Source organism: Polypterus senegalus, chromosome 1, assembly GCF_016835505.1.
Source record: "Polypterus senegalus isolate Bchr_013 chromosome 1, ASM1683550v1, whole genome shotgun sequence".
Taxonomy (NCBI): Eukaryota; Metazoa; Chordata; class Cladistia; order Polypteriformes; family Polypteridae; genus Polypterus; species Polypterus senegalus.
The window spans coordinates 323,469,310-323,488,156 of NC_053154.1; the positions used below are offsets into that span (position 1 = coordinate 323,469,310).

Sequence of the window (18,847 nt, forward strand, 5' to 3'; positions counted from 1 at the left end):
TGCAAAACAATTAACCGTGGCGGTTAATTATTATTAACTTCTATATACAATTCATCTGAAAAATTAAATACAAAGCACAACCACAGACAAATGTGAAGCACATTAGCTGTATGGTAATGATAGTAACTCTGAGTTCAATTATGTTACTCTCAAGTATATTTAAGGGTTGTGCAGGAAACACTTGTGACTATCTTTAAAACAGAACTAATATATTAAATATAGCACTGGATATGGTGCATTGTGGCACATTTTGAACTTTACTGTCTAGACCAGCTTCCTGCGTGCTTGCAGTTGCTCAACAAAGGACCAAACAGAATGAAACATATTAGGCAAATAAATACATATATACATAAACAAATTATTCATTGTTGTATAATTAGGCTGTAAAAACTGAAGCTGAAATACAAAAAGGGATACGGCTACAAATGTCATTTTTCATGTTTAGATATCTACACAGTTGGGCTGAGTTATTAAAGTTGCTAAAAACAACAAAGAAAATATAACTGAACTCTTTAGTACAGTATTATCTGTGCTCCTACTATAAGTTGAACTATATTATTACGGAAAACAACTCTCTTACATAAGAATGTTTAGCTTCAGTTGTCTTAAGTGCCCAACTAAGTTAAAAACTTTCAACCCTGTTAATGTCTGCATGTGTGTGGATGCAGAATGAATGCAAAATGCGGAGAAAAAGCCCATTTTTTTATTTCTTTTATTTTGTACATTTTTGACACTGAATGTTTTTAGGTCTTCAGAAAATTATAATAAGAGGGGTGAACTCTTTTTTTGTTATTTTATTTATTGAATGAGCTAAGCTGTTCAATACCATTTGAAACTTTGTTAAAAAGCAAATCCCTGTCACTCCTAATATACAGATAACTGATTTTAGTTATAGTTATTACTGCAACAGCACTAACTTAGTGTCAGTCTTCTGTATCACTCAGATGGAATTTTAGCTCACACTTCCATGCTCAACTACTTTTAATTCAGAATCATATGTAGATCTTATGACACTTTACTTATTTCAGTTCGTGGCACAGCAGCTTTGTTTGGTTTAGGTCTTCTAAGCCGTTCAGATGTGAATCTGCTTTTGTGCTTTGGATCATCGTCTTAATGAATTGACTGTCTATGCTTGAACCTCAGCTTATAGACAGATGACTGGCCAATCATGGTACAGTATATATTTTCCAGTGCAGCTGAAAATTCATAGTTTCTTAACTTATGTCAAGATGTTGAAGAACAGTATTTGACCCCACAGAACACAGTGTTCTAATTAATTGCGTTAGCCAATGAGTAGGTCTCTCTGGTACTGCTTAAAATTGGTTTCAGTCTTAGAAAACAATTCTTTGTTAGCTGTGGTTATTGTAGTTCAGGTATCCATGAAATGGTATAGGGTTTAATATAATAATTCTTTGTTAGCTGTGGTTATTGTAGTTCAGGTATCCATGAAATGGTATAGGGTTCACTTCAAGGATCTATTCTGGGCCAACTGTTACCTTTAATCTACATGCTCTCATTAGGTCAGATTATATATGCAACCTAGCTTGTTAGCAGAAATGAAAAAAGTGAGTGTAAGGGCCACTTGTTAAGTTATGTTAAATTTCTTAGTTATATTAAACTGTTTGCCTATATATTAGTGTATAAGTGCTTTGAGCATGGGAAAGGTGCTAGATAAATAAAATGTATTATTATTAGTCAATGAGAGGTTCTATTATAACCCCTACAAGCTAAACTGTAAATGGAATATTCTAATTATTTCTTGTCATTCTAACTACAGACAAGTTTCGTTTATGATCTTCCTTGCAGTTGGTAAGGCAAACAGTTTCATACCATACTGAATGTATTGAAGTGATGCCTACGTAATTTTGTCATAGAGAAATAACACACCTTTTAAGTTACCTTTAAGTAACTGAAGTTTAACATGTGAAAGCTAAGATTGTAATGAAACAGAAGAAGAAACCTTTTTCCCCTTTTAACCTTTTATTTTGTGTGTAATAACTTTTTTCTGAATTTTTGTGATTTGTTCCTTGTTAAATTTAAACCTTTTTAAAATACACTTATTTGACTCAGGCTGAATCCTACCTTGCCATCTTAGTACCTGCTCGATTTTAGGAAACTGGAAAAGATACCACTACAATGAGTCTTAAAAATAAACTTGATAATTTGGCAGTAAAGGTCAAGGCAGAAAATAATGAGGTTATTATGTTAGCTTATTATGGACTTGGACAAAAACTTTAAATCACATATTAAGCATATCACAAGGACTTCATTTCTACATTTAAAGAACACTGCAAAAGTTAGACCTTTTGTAACACTGCAAAATGCTGTAAAATTAATTCACATGTTTGTTTTTACTTGACTCGATTACTGTAATGGCCTACCTAAGAAAGACATCAATCAGATCCAGTTAATTTAGAATGCAGCAGCAAAAATCTTAACCAGTAAAAGAAAATCTGAGCATTTCTCACCAGTCTTGCCATCAGTACACTGGTTATTTGTGTCTTTTAGGATTGATTTTCAAATACTATTAATGGTATATAAAGCTCTGAATAATCTTGCTCCAGCTTATATTTTGAAGTGCCTGTCCCCCTATATGTCCAGTCGTATCATAGACCATCAAACACTGTTTTGCTTATCATTCCATGAGCTGAGCATAAATGGTGAGGCAGCCTTTTGATGTTATACACCAAAAATTGGTAATGCATTACAAATGCAGATATGCCTGGCTAAAGCCATAGAACATTATTTATATAAAAAAAAAATCCTAAAAGATTTTCCATAGCTGCTTTTTAGCTCTACTTCAAATGGATTATGAATGGATTACTATATACTTGTTGGATTTGCAATCACTATCAACCTCTATTATTCTCCATTTTCCTTTCCGGTTTTCTGCCGTGGTGTTTTGTGCCACTGATATCTGATTCAAGTACTCTTCAGCTTCCTGAGATGTTGTATATATTCCAGCTGTTGATCAGATCCACTGCATCAAATCTTCTAAGTTGAAGCATTAAAAACAATAGTGAACTACTTAACCATGTGTTCAGCAGAATATCCCAGTAGGTGGTCTTTTGGACTTGGAACCATTTCAGAATATTCTTCTTCAGCATCTCACCAACTGGAGTTTTTATTTTTGTGTCCTCTCCAGCCATCTGACCACAGCATCAGACTTACTGTTACAGAATGAATTTAGCAAATGTATCTATAAAATGAATGAATTAATCTACGTTATCTGTTACTTATCTATCTGTAAGTGTATCTTGATTAATTCTTAGTTACTATTTATTCATTCATATGTTCATTTATTTTTAATTATTTTCTTTTTACTTTTACCTTTTTAACATCTTATAAAGCACTTTGAGCTAATGTGCTATAGAAGTACAGTAAATTTTGTTGTTATTGTCCAGGTATACAGGCAGCAAAGAATTCCCACATACCACTACCATCACCATATTTTATTATTTTTATGATTTTCTTAAGATGGAATGATGCATTTACTTTCTGTAAGACATGATGGAACCCATATCATCCAAAACATTTTACTTTTGTCTTATCTGTGCATAACCCATTTTCCCAAAAGGCCTTGTTATCATCCAGGTGCTTTCTGAGAGACAGACATTTATATTCTTGATTAGCAGTGGTTTCCACTATGTTTCTTCCTTCATGCTACTATTTTTGTCCAGTGTCTGTTTCTGGAATTATGCAAACTCCAATCTGACAATGCAGAGGCATATAATGCCTGTAGTTGTTTAGTTTATTTTATTGGATACTTTGTAACTTACTGGATGAATGTATACTGTGCCTTAGGAGTAATTTCGGCAGGTCGAGCACTTCTGTGAACATTCAGTGCTGTTCAAAGTGTTTATCGTCTGGAGATGTTAGCTCATACTGCGGGTAGAGTTCCAGAACCAGCTTTGTAGACATTTCAAGGATAAGCGATAATGAACTTTTTTTATCTCTTCTGTTTATTATGATATTATATACTAGAATAACTATGCTTACAACCTTATTCAGATGGTAAGGATCAAACTAAGTCTTGTATTGAACAAGTTTATCTCTAAGTCTGGCAGTGTTTAGTCATTTAACTGTTGTAACTTGGTTTACTTAAATAGGAGAAAATTACTTGTATTGGATAACTTTGATATATAGATAACTGAGGCAAGTTTACTTACTAACTCAAGTGCCCAAATTTTGAGACCCTAAAACATTCAGTGTGAAAAATTACCAGCATTAGAGAAAATCGGAAAGGCAACAAATAATTCTTTCACAACACAGTAAATATTCCAAGACAAGCACTTTATGGTTATTTTAAGTTTATACAACAATCTGAGCCTGCTTTTACAAATTTAAGTGTTGTAATAATTTTACAGTATTTAGTATGTTCAACGTTTTCACGCTAAAAGGCATTATATTACAAAGTAATTTATATTGTGAATAGTACAAAATAAAAAACAAATGACTTCCATCACTGAAGCTCATAGGCCTAGACATTCCAGATGTCATTGTAGTCCCTTTCCCTCAAAGGGATGGACCAGTGCAGTTTTTAATACAAGAAGATGCATGCAACAAACATTAGTAAGTATTTATTTTCGTTCTTCCAGCAACCTTGATATAGAAGACCGGCTAAAAAAAAAATCAATGTCTGCACAGTATTGACTGAAATGTGCTTCCTTATTTTATGAGAAATTTTTATTATAAATGGGAGAGGGGAGGGTTTTGGTCTTACCCTGAGTCATTCCGGAGGCAACAGTCTCTGCAGGGCTAATGCCATTCACTGCCATCTTGTTACTTAAGTCAATCATCTGGTGAAGACGTAGCTTCCGGCAGTAGATAGAGGCTGCCTCTGGCTCTAGAGCAATAATCAGCTGCTCAGGATTCTCAGGATTGACAAGGCCAGACTAGTTTTGAAAACAAACAAAATATATATATATATAATTAGGTTAAAATAAGAGAAAAAGCAAAACCAAATTTGTGATCAGAAGCAAGTCAGAAAACAAAACGGAAGGACTCATCCTTCACAAGCCGCAGTAGACACCCATCCAGTACTTACCTGACAAACTAACCTGAACCTCTTTCTCACCTCTGTTCCAGTTTGTTCTTGGGATACCCCATTGGTGTTAGTTTTTATTCCAAGCAGTTTATCTATACCAGTTATGTCGCAACATCCAGCATCCACATTACCAGTTCTACTCAAAATTTAAATCTCATCTCTAATGTCACTTTTTCATTTGATTAAACTAAAAAGAGATTTATCCTTGTGTCATTGATGTTATCTGTACTAAGTTTAATATTACTTCAATAGATTTTCCCAAGCACGATTATCTCATTTTTTGTTATACAGAAACGAAAATTGGATACGATATTGCAGAAGAGACCTCAGCAGTGCTTTGAACAGCTGAAGACTGGCCGCTCTTGTCTTGTACTCAGAACAGAATGCTATATGAACTGTGATGGTGCAGGCAGGAGATGAAGTAGAAAAAGATCATTGGAGCTGCATGGAAGAAGCAGTGAATGATCAGAATGGCATCAGCAGTGTTGTGTTGAGGGTGGCAGAGGAATGAGACAAACTCCACACAGCGTTTAGCCATTTACCAACACTAAGGATGATAAAATACCAGCTGAATAGTACAATTAAAAAATAAATTGCACAAAATGAAGATCTTTCAATATATTGTTTTACAGTACAACCACCAAAGGAAAATGTTAAATGCTATCTCAACATCAAACACTCAATACTGAAAGCAGAAACGCAAGTGAATACAAATAGATTTCCAATTTAATTTGTGTTTAATGAGCAAGCTGCTAAATCATACAATATAAAAATGATTAACGTGATTCATGAAATGATGAATTGAAAAGTTCAAGCTACACGGGAGAACGCCTTAGTAAAAGTATGGCAACAACACTGGGGTTGAGAATGCACAAGGTTTTCTTTATCCTGCATATTAACTGCTTTAACATTGTAACATTTCTACACTGGATACAGATCATATACAGTATAGTGTGGAAATGTGCAAAGTGCATTGTTATAAAATTACAACTGCAAAGCGTAATGTGCTGTGTACAGAGGAAATGGTTCTAACACTGAGCCCAAGGAGACCCCATACTTAACTGCTAAAAGGAAACAGGGAGTACCATCATCAGATTTATGAATGTAAAAACAGTTTGAAAATTAATAATTAAACCAATTAAGAACTATGTCTGGCAGTCCAACTAAATTCTCAGACCTTTGCAGTACCTAAAATCATAATGACAATCACTTCCCACACTCAAGAGATATTTTCTGAATAAGTTAAGGCTGTTTTTGTAGAGTGGCTACACATAAATTTGTTTTTTTTTCAACAGAGTTCTAAAAACCTCCAAATTCCGATTGGTTTGTAATTATTCATTTTATAGTATTGGAAAAGACGACATTGACCCTCACTTCATAAAGAATATGGCAAACGAGGGTGTTAGAAAATGGAGATGTGCATTGGGACTGGGAATTCTATAGGACTCAATGTAAAAGTTGTGGTTATGGGACCTTTTCACTTGCCAATCAGCACTGAGAAATGTGGCATGACAAGTTGCCTAGAATTTTCAATAAAACTCCAGTAAAAATGTTATTGCTTTGAATATGAACAAAATCCATTATAACAATTTGGATGTGAGCATCAGTGGGCTTTGCACCCTAGGAACCAAGTTTTCCAAACTATTCTATAACATTTCAGTACTTATTTACTGCTCTGATGCTAATCTTTCTGATCATAAAATAGGTCATTACGATAGCAACTGACAAGAAGAATTCATAATTAATTGCAGAATTACGGTATTTGATGGTTCCCCTAGATTGCCTCTTTCACTTGCACAATTTGGCTCAAAAGCTAACTAGCACATTGTTAGAGCTGGTAAAGGCTTTGTGTAACTTGCTAAATACATTGTTGACAGGACAGTGCAATATGGCAGATGCCCTTTTAAATATTTATGGGAGTGGGGTTTGGTCTGGTGAACATAGTTTATTAGGTACGGATTGTGCACTGTACCCTTTTGGATATTTGTCAGGTAATTTAAGTATGGGAGAGATGCTATATAAATAATAATCATCATCATTATTTTTTATTATTATTATTACTATTATTATTCTATTATTATTAATTACTAACAGGTTTAAAAAAAGAAAGCTATAATGTGAATATATATATAACAAATGTACACCCTGCAGCTGTACGGTCATTCAAGGCTGTTAACTTTAGTACTCAAAGTTCTATAACATTATTTACAAGTCTAGCTTGCTCTGCATAGCTCAAATTATACAGCATTCCCCACATAACTGTTGTAGCCACTTCCATCCAGTTTGGTACAGGTGTCATCTTTCTTGTAAAGGAATGACATTAAACTAAATCACATTTACAGTTGTAGTATCTGTGTGTTTCATTAGTAACTCAGCCGCTGAAAACCAACAGATGTCATAATTGGAGCTGCAGGCCTACTTATGAAAGCACTTGAGACACAAGTGCTGCAGTCAGAGTCTGATAAGAATTTCCAACTCTGGCTCTGCCAAAAAATACTGTTGACTCAGACTCCATAGCCCTAACTACTGTTGCCTCATTTCCTAATGAGCAGATGTTTACATGACACTGAGATATTTGGATGTGAACAGTTTGATTTGTCTCTAAATGGTAGTAACACAGTTTATAATTGATTTTTGAACCAGCAGCAAATGCTTTTTTGACATGCTCATATATAAAAGCTATGGATACAAGTTAGCCCATACCTATACATGACATATTATATATACACCTTGAGATGGGATAATACACAAGACCAGGGGTGCCCAATGCGTCGATTGCGATTGACCAGTAGATCACAAAGGTACTGCAAGTAGATTGTGTTGCATTCAAAAAATTTATTTTTAAATGTTAGTCTATCATATATCCTCCCTATGGCATTTGCCACTTGATTGACATACAGGGCGGCCAGTCTGAGATCTCTTTTCTTCTAAAACACTGGTCATCCCAAGACGCGACGATCAAACGCGCGAGCTACTGCAAAACTCCGGCTGTGATCTAGTGAGCCTTCCAATTTATATCGACTAATATTTTTAAAAAAATTTGTTTGGGGAGGGTATGGGCTGGATGTGGAATTGGAAGAGGATTTTATTTCTCATATTGTCACAATCGAAGTGTGTTTGTCTGATGTGTCAATCTATCAATGCTATTCCAAAGAAGGATAATGTGGAAAGGCACTTTCGAACTGTTCATAAAAACTACGAAACTGACATCCTTCCGAAAAGTGATCTAAGAAAGAGAAAGGAGAGGGAACTAAAAATCACAGTTAATCGGACAGCTGTCATTTTTCACTCGGCTGAATTCAAAAGCTCCTTGACTGCATTATCCGGCTCTACTTATTTATGCGAGTCAGCCTGTTCCCACATGAAGATTATTAAATCCAAATACTGTAGTGACCATAAATGTATTGAATTATCATTGTGCCATAAATGTTATTCAGTTATGCAAGGTACAACAACATGTATTTTATGTATAAAGTATACTCAGTGTGTATATATATTATATAAATATATATACACACACATACTAATAAAAGGCAAAGCCCTCACTCACTCAACACTAATTCTCCAACTTCCCGTGTAGGTAGAAGGCTGAAATTTGGCAGGCTCATTCTTTACAGCTTACTTACAAAAGTTAAGCAGGTTTCATTTCGAAATTCTATGCGTAACAGTCATAATGGTTGACAACGTTCGCCATGTGAACTTTCTTATTCATGGCCCCATCTTCACGAAATTTGGTAGGTGGCTTCCCTGCGCTAACCGAAACCAATGTACATACTTATTTCGGTGGTATGATGCCACTGTCAGCCGCCATATTGAACTTTTCAACGGTCTTTGTTACTTATGGGCCTATCTTCAAGAAATTTGGTACGCGGGTTCCCAACGCTAACTGAATCCTACTTACGCACATATATATGTCCATAGCCTGCAGCTCGGTCACCGTGTGAGGCGGCGTTGGGTCCCCGCATCCCAACGCCTCCCACGTTGTTGGCTGCCTGCCTATATAAGGCCATCCGTCGCTCCAGTCTCTACATTCCCTTCCTTGCTTCGCCACGGGATTCACGTCTCCCTGCTGATAACTACAGCCTTTTTATTTAATCCACGGCTTCTCCGCTGTTTTATTGTTCATTTATTACGATTATAGTTATTGTGTAGGTATTTTAGACTTACTTTACATTGTTCAGGTACCCATTTCCTTTATCATTCCAACCGTACCCACATTAAAATGTCTATCGAGGTGATCACCATCGTTTAAAGAACTGTCACTTACAGAGTGGTTTCCATGCCCGGAGATGGCACCTACCTTTTCCATTCTCTTTGTTACATATTGCACGGCCATATCAGCCTCGCTCTTGATATCCGGAGGAACATTGTGTCTTATGTATTGAATGACTGGGACAGGTTCAAAGTGTGGACTGATGACGGTACAGGAAATAATTATACTAAACAGGAGCACTATCAGTTGAGATGAGTTGATGGCTGCCGCTGAATTGTTCGGTTGTTGCTTTCAAGTGTACCGAAATGGCCAAATATTTTACACCTTTCGACAATCGCCAATGCCTCTTAAACAACTTAGATTGACAGGTGACAATTTCAGTAATGGACACTTTGATGTTTATGAATGTTTAAACTCTCAAAAGCTGGATGTGAAGTTATCGATGAAACCGGTTGTATACTTACAGCGCTTGACAGATGCCAAATGTCTCTTCAACACAAGTCCTACAAATACTGTTGTAATTGAAACAAACCATGAAACTCAAACAGATTATGACAGCAGCAATCCAAACTGTGATATTTGAAACAAGATTACTGTTTACATTGCCAACTGTACGTTGCATGTTCAAGAGTAAGCTCAGCACAGCTTGGTCATATTACAACCGGAGGGCCGAACTCACAATGTGGTATACAAAGAGATCCTTAACAAATAATTATTGGTATATTTTCCCTCAGTTTTAAAAGGTTTAATTTTCTTCTTAATAAAAATTTTAAGGCAGTAAGGTATTTTGCTAGTATATATATATATATATATATATATATATATATATATATATATATACACACACACATACAGTATACATACAGTGGCTTGCAAAAGTATTCGGGCCCCCTTGAACTTTTCCACATTTTGTCACATTACAGCCACAAACATGAATCAATTTCATTGGAATTCCACGTGAAAGACCAATACAAAGTGGTGTACACTTGAGAAGTGGAACGAAAATCATACATGATTCCAAACATTTTTTACAAATAAATAACTGCAAAGTGGGTGTGCGTAATTATTCAGCCCCCTTTGGTATGAGTGCAGTCAGTTGCCCATAGACATTGCCTGATGAGTGCTAATGACTAAATAGAGTGCACCTGTGTGTAATCTAATGTCAGTACAAATACAGCTGCTCTGTGACAGCCTCAGAGGTTGTCTAAGAGAATATTGGGAGCAACAACACCATGAAGTCCAAAGAACACAACAGACAGGTCAGGTATAAAGTTATTGAGAAATTTAAAGCAGGCTTAGGCTACAAAAAGATTTCCAAAGCCTTGAACATCCCACGGAGCACTGTTCAAGCGATCATTCAGAAATGGGAGTATGGCACAACTGTAAACCTACCAAGACAAGGCCGTCCACCTAAACTCACAGGCCAAACAAGGAGAGCGCTGATCAGAAATGCAGCCAAGAGGCCCATGGTGACTATGGACGAGCTGCAGAGATCTACAGCTCAGGTCGGGGAATCTGTCCATAGGACAACTATTAGTCGTGCACTGCACAAAGTTGGCCTTTATGGAAGAGTGGCAAGAAGAAAGCCATTGTTAACAGAAAACCATAAGTAGTCCCGTTTGCAGTTTGCCACAAGCCATGTGGGGGACACAGCACACATGTGGAAGAAGGTGCTCTGGTCAGATGAGACCAAAATGGAACTTTTTGGCCAAAATGCAAAACGCTATGTGTGGCGGAAAACTAACGCTGCACATCACTCTGAACACACCATCCCCACTGTCAAATATGGTGGTGGCAGCATCATGCTCTGGGGGTGCTTCTCTTCAGCAGGGACAGGGAAGCTGGTCAGAGTTGATGGGAAGATGGATGGAGCCAAATACAGGGCAATCTTGGAAGAAAACCTCTTGGAGTCTGCAAAAGACTTGAGACTGGGGCGGAGGTTCACCTTCCAGCTGGACAACGACCCTAAACATAAAGCAAGGGCAACAATGGAATGGTTTAAAACAAAACATTTCCATGTGTTAGAATGGCCCAGTCAAAGTCCAGGTCTCAATCCAATCGAGAATCTGTGGCAAGATCTGAAAACTGCTGTTCACAAACGCTGTCCATCTAATCTGACTGAGCTGGAGCTGTTTTGCAAAGAAGAATGGGCAAGGATTTCAGTCTCTAGATGTGCAAAGCTGGTAGAGACATACCCTAAAAGACTGGCAGCTGTAATTGCAGCAAAAGGTGGTTCTGCAAAGTATTGACTCAAGGGGCTGAATAATTACGCACACTCCACTTTTCAGTTATTTATTTGTAAAAAATGTTTGGAATCATGTATGATTTTTGTTCCACTTCTCACGTGTACACCACTTTGTATTAGTCTTTCACGTGGAATTCCAATAAAATTGATTCATGTTTGTGGCTGTAATGTGACAAAATGTGGAAAAGTTCAAGGGGGCCGAATACTTTTGGTATATACTGTATATATATATATATATATATATATATATATATATATATATATATATATATATATATATATATATATATATATATATATATATCATTTTAATGTGGGTAGATCATTTCGACCTGCTCGCAAGCCGAAAAAGTGTGGGAACCCCTGCACAAGACACTTCTCATTGGTCAGGAAATGCTGAAGAGGTGCTGCTACTCACTTAGAGATATGTCATTTGAAGTTGTTCTTTTGCCAATATTGATGCAAATATAAGCATACTATTGTGTATGTGCTGAAAATTACGATACTATAAAAACGTTTGTGGATTTTAGAAATGTATACAGTACCACTAGGCCTGGCAGGATGCAGTTAACCTCTTAAATGTATTGTGAAACAACTTACAATTTGAAAAATAAACACACACACTACAAGTATCCTTAAAACTTAAAGCAAAAACATATCAACCTTTTTGTAATAAGAGTGAAGGTATGTTTTGCACTTTAGTGTTTATATTTTCTTTAACAATGCCCAGGTTGATTTTCTATTTAGTTTACTTAAATTTATTAGAAATGATCACAATATTAATCAATCATAATGGTAACTATGGTATGTCTTTTATTGTTTTCATTGATTAATCTATAGAATGCACCTTGAATTGCATGTAAATGTATGAATTATGTAAATGTATGAATTATTGTAATGTATGAATAAAAAATTATTGTTATTATTATTATTATTATTATTATTATTATTATTATTATTATGGAGATATTAGCAGTTAGCCTACAAACCCCTTTTGGTAGACTGTTGGCCAGTTCTGAACAGTTTACTGCCAAAAATCGGAAGTTGCAAGTCAGGGTGTGGTTCAGTTCCCTGAAGAAAACAATGCTGTGTGTATACAAAATGAACTCTTACGTTCGTGTTCACATTCAGAATATACAAGATCCTACTCTTATTCTACATAGTACAACATATCAATAATGCTATCACATAAAAAGCACTGGTTGATAAAGCACATAGAAAAAGGTTTAAGGGATCATTTTCAAAAATTCACATAAAAGCAATCCTTTAACTCAAGAGCAATATGAGACTCTCTAAATGCTAAATAATATTCTATTTGGAGATTACAGGGAATGGAGAGTTTCCAAGATTAAAAAAACAGCATTTACCCAAGAGCGCTGAAAGAAACGTATGATTACATTTCATACAGTAACATGTTAACATGCATTTTCAGAAACCACTACATAGGAATAATTTAAAAATGAAACAGCAACTAGTACAGAGTACATTTTTCTGTATATTAAATGAGTGGGTTTACACTGTTAAGTATAGGCCATTTAGCATAACATGTAACCCAGGACAAATAATAACTTGCATACAAAAGTGATAAAAAAAACTAGTATAGGTTTTTTTTTTTACTGAAAAGTCAGAAGTTAAATAAATCCTTAATTTTAATGAAGAAGCAAAAAAAAAAAAAAAGGTCACATTAGAAGGAGAAAAACGATGGAAAGTTTATAATTAAAGAAGCAGCTGTTAATTTAAATTCAGAAACTGGGATTCCTACAAATGTTAAGAAACAAACCTTCACAAAGTGAATTGTAATTCCATAGAAATAGCAGTGCAGATCAGAGTGCAACTTTATGAATCTTTAAATCTCAAAATGTTACTTTAGGAATTTATTATGTTTTTTTTATTATAGTGTTTTAGTGTTATTTTTAAATTATTATTTTTCATACTTGGATTATCTTGATTTATTATGCTTCAGTCTCTGGTTTACTCTAATATATTGTGGACTTGGATATGTTTGCTGCAGAATTTTTTTTAGACAACTCTTTTTGTCTATTTTTGGTTTTTTTGTAATTTTCCTTGTATTTGTCAATTGTTTTGTTAATAAATCCCTTAATAATAAAGATTTTTGTTTCTCATTTGTGCATAAGCCAAGGGTTTATGCTCACCCCTCCTTTCTTATGGGGATTTTGTTATATTTTTAATCCATTTTTAATTATTTAGCATGGTCGCCTTGTTGGGGGTCTGCAATGCTGAAAGCCTACAATTAGCAGTTTTAAAGATATTTGGATTTGGGGTGAGTCTCTTTGGGAAGGCTTTGGTTAGTTTATAGCCCTTCCTTTATGTTGCGTTTAGAAAGCCTCATGACTTTAATATGTTTGGGAGTCCTAAGTATAACAAAAATGTTAGATAAACAGAAAATGAACATCTATGTTGAGCAGCACGTCAAGTTCTCACTAAAACATTAGTGTTTGCTGCTCACAACTGAAATCTCCACAAATGAATGACAGAATGACATCCATGCCCAATAGTGTTTTAGCAAAAGCTATTAACTTTCAGATTTTACAATAGCTTCTTAATTTTTCTGTCTGTGTGTCTGCATCCAGGAAGGTGTTTTTTTTTATTTTTGTGGCAGTATAATTACAAGAAAAATGTTCTCTCAGTGTTTCTATCCGGTTTAAAAGAAGCTGACTGCTAGGCAACATGAAACCAAAGTCAATACTCTACCAAGCAAAAACTCACAGAATATAGGCCATCAGGGGGCCTGACAGTGGCTCTGGAATACAATAATAAAATATCCTAATGCATGTGAGATCAATATGATAGTCAGCAGCAATGCATCTAAAAATCCCAAGAGTACCCCATGATGCAGAGAAGCTTAGTGTACTACCAGACAAAACCATCCTGTCATAGACATAGTGAGGACAGTAGTAGCTAACAAAGTGCTGTTTTATTATGAAGGCAGGCTTTGAGTAATGAGAGCTCTGAATCTTCAAAAAAAGAAAGACAAAATAAGTCTACTGTTATGGACATCTATAGTGAAAGCAAAGACTCCACTGAGATCTTATTTTCTATACGCACTTCCCTACACTCTAAAACTATGGCAAAATGTCACTATCACAATGTTGGTAAAACTGCCACTTGCTTAAAGATCTACAAGAGGAATCACCACGACACAAAAATTTGAAAGCTGCAGCACACTAAATTTTAGGAGGTACCATTTTGGTGCTCTCATGATATAAAAATGTCTAAGAATCCAGACTAACAGCAGCACTGGTCTTTGCAAATACACAGTTTCAAAGTGGAGTCCCCTTGCTTTAAGTGACTTTTACCGCTTTCACTAACTTCTGAAGTTATTACTCATTTGGCTCTGCAGTTGGCTCACAAGATGTCAACACTTTTTCTGCCTTAAATGTACTTCAGAAAATGAGTTACCTTTTCATTGTAACAAGGGCGCTATATGAGTGCCAACCCGACACAGACTGACACCGGAGGCACGTATAAAATCAAATAAACTTACATTTTTCTTCACCTGTGGGGCACGTCTTCCTCATGTCCCACTGGCAGTACACAGTCCCAAAAGGACAACACAAAAAACCCTTCTCTTCACCACCACTCCTCCTTGTGGCAAGCATAGTCCTCCTCCTCCCGACTCAGGCTCCCAGAGTGGTGGCTTCTGGCTCCTTCTAAAGTCTGCCTCTGATTGCACCTCCGGGTGTGGCTGAACTATGGCCCAGAAACCCTTGCAGCACCCCCTGGTGGCGACCCCGAATCCCAACAAGGCTGTGGAGAACTCCATCTCCCATGAAGCGCTGCGGGTATCTGAGGTACCACAGTCACCCAGGAGGGCTGCCACCAAGTGGTCCAAGGGAGGTACTGTGCAGCCCATGCCTGCTCCCCCGGAACACATACAGAAGGTGAAAAGGGAGAGATCCTAAAGATTGGTATTAACTAAGAAAGTCATTCAGTGTACACATTCAAATTAAATTTAATTATAATTGTTCATTCTGGAAAGGAAGGTAACATGCATATAGATACAGGGTATACTCAAAAAATAAAGCTGCCAAAGTGGATCCTCAGAGCAATGGTATAGGGCCAGCCTATTCAAATGTGGCCCACAGGGCACATGCAGCTCAGAAGCAACCTCCGAGAGGCCCAATATCCCAAGCCTGCAGTCCTGCAAGAAACACCAAGAAAAGTACATTTTGGATATAACGCAGTTATATTCCAGTTTCATCAAGCTTGTGCAAACCTGGGTTTTCACAAATTAACTTAATTGTTACTCCAGTGAGAGTTTTGTTACTGACAGTCACTGTCTCCATACTTCATTTCATACAACTAGTTGTCCCTTTACTCGCATGCTTCGATCCTGCAGATTCATGGCTGTTATGAGGGCAATAATCAGCCATTGATGCTCAAAGGAAAGAACAACTGCATTTGATGAAAACATGTAAAAAGTTTAGAATTTTCTTTAAAACTCAAATTAAGCACTGACTACTTTGCAGAACTACATAACTTTTCTGAAGAATGCAGAGCTCGTAATTAATACACTATTAATATTCAATTTTGGAAATTCTGTTTGTAATTTCAAACTATCAAGTACAATATTATGTAGCACAGTATACCTGCGCAGATGGAACATTAGAAGTGCCACTGCCTCACAATAAGGAGGTTACAGGTTCGTGTCCTGGGTCCTCGTTGTGAGTAAAGCGCTATATATAGGTATAGAATTATTATTATAATTGAGGATTTACCAGTTCCAAATATTAAACTTTATTTTTTTTCCACCAAATAAATAAAACATGTAGCTCTGACTCTCTGCCTCTATACAGTGCATCCAGAAAGTATTCACAACGCATCTTTTTTTCCACATTTTGTTATGTTACAGCCTTATTCTAAAATGGATTAAATTCATTTTTTCCCTCAGAATTCTACACACAACACCCCATGATGACAACATGAAAAAAATTTACTTGAGATTTTTGCAAATTTATTAAAAAATAAAAAAACTGAGAAAGCACATGTACATAAGTATTCACAGCCTTTGCCATGAAGCTCAAAATTGAGCTCAGGCGCATCCTGTTTCCCCTGATCATCCTTGAGATGTTTCTGCAGCTTCATTGGAGTCCACCTGTGGTAAATTCAGTTGATTGGACATGATTTGGAAAGGCACCCACCTGTCTATATAAGGTCCCACAGTTGACAGTTCATGTCAGAGCACAAACCAAGCATGAAGTCAAAGGAATTGTCTGTAGACCTCAGAGACAGGATTGTCTCGAGGCACAAATCTGGAGAAGGTTACAGAAAAGTTTCTGCTGCTTTGAAGGTCCCAGTGAGCACAGTGGCCTCCATCATCCGTAAGTGGAAGAAGTTCAAAACCACCAGGACTCTTCCTAGAGCTGGCTGACCATCTAAACTGAGGGCCTTAGTCAGGGAGGTGACCAAGAACCCAATGGTCACTCTGTCAGAGCTCCAGAGGTCCTCTGTGGAGAGAGGAGAACCTTCCAGAAGGACAACCATCTATGCAGCAATCCACCAATCAGGCCTGTATGGTAGAGTGGCCAGACAGAAGCCCCTCCTTAGTAAAAGGCACATGGCAGCCCGTCTGGGGTTTGCCAAAAGGCACCTGAAGGACTCTCAGACCATGAGAAACAAAATTCTCTGGTCTGAGAAGACAAAGATTGAACTCTTTGGTGTGAATGCCAGGCGTCCCGTTTGGAGGAAACTAGGCAGCGCTCATCACCAGGCCATTACCATCCCTACAGTGAAGCATGGTGGTGGCAGCATCATGCTGTGGGGATGTTTTTCAGCAGCAGGAACTGGGAGACTAATCAGGATAAAGGGAAAGATGACTGCAGCAATATACAGAGACATCCTGGATGAAAACCTGCTCCAGAGCGCTCTTGACCTCAGACTGGGGCGACGGTTCATCTTTCAGCAGGACAACGACCCTAAGCACACAGCCAAGATATCAAAGGAGTGGCTTCAGGACAACTCTGTGAATGTCCTTGAGTGGCCCAGCCAAAGCTCAGACTTGAATCCAATTGAACATCTCTGGAGAGATCTTAAAATGGCTGTGCACCGACGCTTCCCATCCAACCTGATGGAGCTTGAGAGGTGCTGCAAAGAGGAATGGGCGAAACTGGCCAAGGATAGGTGTGCCAAGCTTGTGACATCATATTCAAAAAGACTTGAGGCTGTAATTGCTGCCAAAGGTGCATCGACAAAGTATTGAGCAAAGGCTGTGAATACTTATGTACATGGGATTTCTCAGTTTTTTTTAATTTTTAATAAATTTGCAAAAACCTCAAGTAAACTTTTTTACATTGTCATTATGGGGTGTTGTGTGTAGAATTCTGAGGGAAAACAAGAATTTAATCCATTTTGGAATAAGGCTGTAACATAACAAAATGTGGAAAAAGTGACGCGCTGTGAATACTTTCTGGATGCACTGTATACCTTCACAGTATCTCAAACTTCATCCAAAAACAATGTATGTGTACTGCCACCTTTTTTTCTGATGTGCCTGGGTCATATATGACCAAAATATTTATTTTATTTCAAAAGGCAAACAAATGTTATTGCTAATTCTGTACACATTTTGGATTTTATGCACTTTGAGATGTGGTTGGGTCAGATGTGAGCAAAATGTTTATTTTATTTCAAAACAGAAACAAATGTTATTGCTAATAGTGTGCACTATTTTGTTTTTCTACACTTTGAGATGTGCCAAGGTCAGATATGATCTATTTATTTCAAAAGTTAGAAAAAAAGTATTGCTACTACCTCAGATTCTGTTCAGTTATAGCTTTTCTATTGTTTTTATGCACTTTTTAATTTGTCTGTGTCAGATGTGACCAAATTTAAATTAATAACAATTAATAAACATACATTACATATTTTTCAATACATTCATTTGTTTTGGTTTAAAATTTGCTGTTAACTGCTGCTTACCTGCCGCTGAAAATGCCTGGCCCAGCTAAATCTCTTGGTTTGAAAATATGGTCCAACTGAATTTGTAACTGAATAGCCCTGGCATAGGAGAACCAATTTTGGTGACCCTGCCCTGGATAAGTGGGTTGGATGGATGGATGGAAGGATAGATGATAACAAAATTTAAAAGGACTTCTGCTGCACGATAGCACAGGCTAAGTTCTAGTTTTCCAACGTATTAAAGATTTCTCCTTTGACAACATATTAGAAACCTTTTGAAAGCCAAAACAACCAACCTCACATACCAAAAACTCTTTACAGAATTAAATGGTTCTTTGACAAGCAATGCAGCTAGGAGGAACCACACAATTCACTGCATTGCCATTATAGAACCTTTTGTTTTAAGAGTCTACAGTCGACCTGA

The 18,847-nt window shown here is 36.7% G+C and overlaps 1 protein-coding gene across 3 annotated transcripts in view; it reads right to left on the reverse strand.

Annotated features, from left to right (window-relative positions):
• The window catches only part of hspa12a (heat shock protein 12A), a 169,444-nt gene that overhangs the window by 48,560 nt on the left and 102,037 nt on the right, over positions 1 to 18,847 (reverse strand). For all 3 annotated transcript variants that reach the window (XM_039737197.1, XM_039737214.1, XM_039737207.1), the window contains exon 7: positions 4,724 to 4,895. In XM_039737197.1, the coding sequence (XP_039593131.1) occupies positions 4,724 to 4,895 (172 nt within the window). The remainder of the gene's footprint in view (positions 1 to 4,723; positions 4,896 to 18,847) is intronic.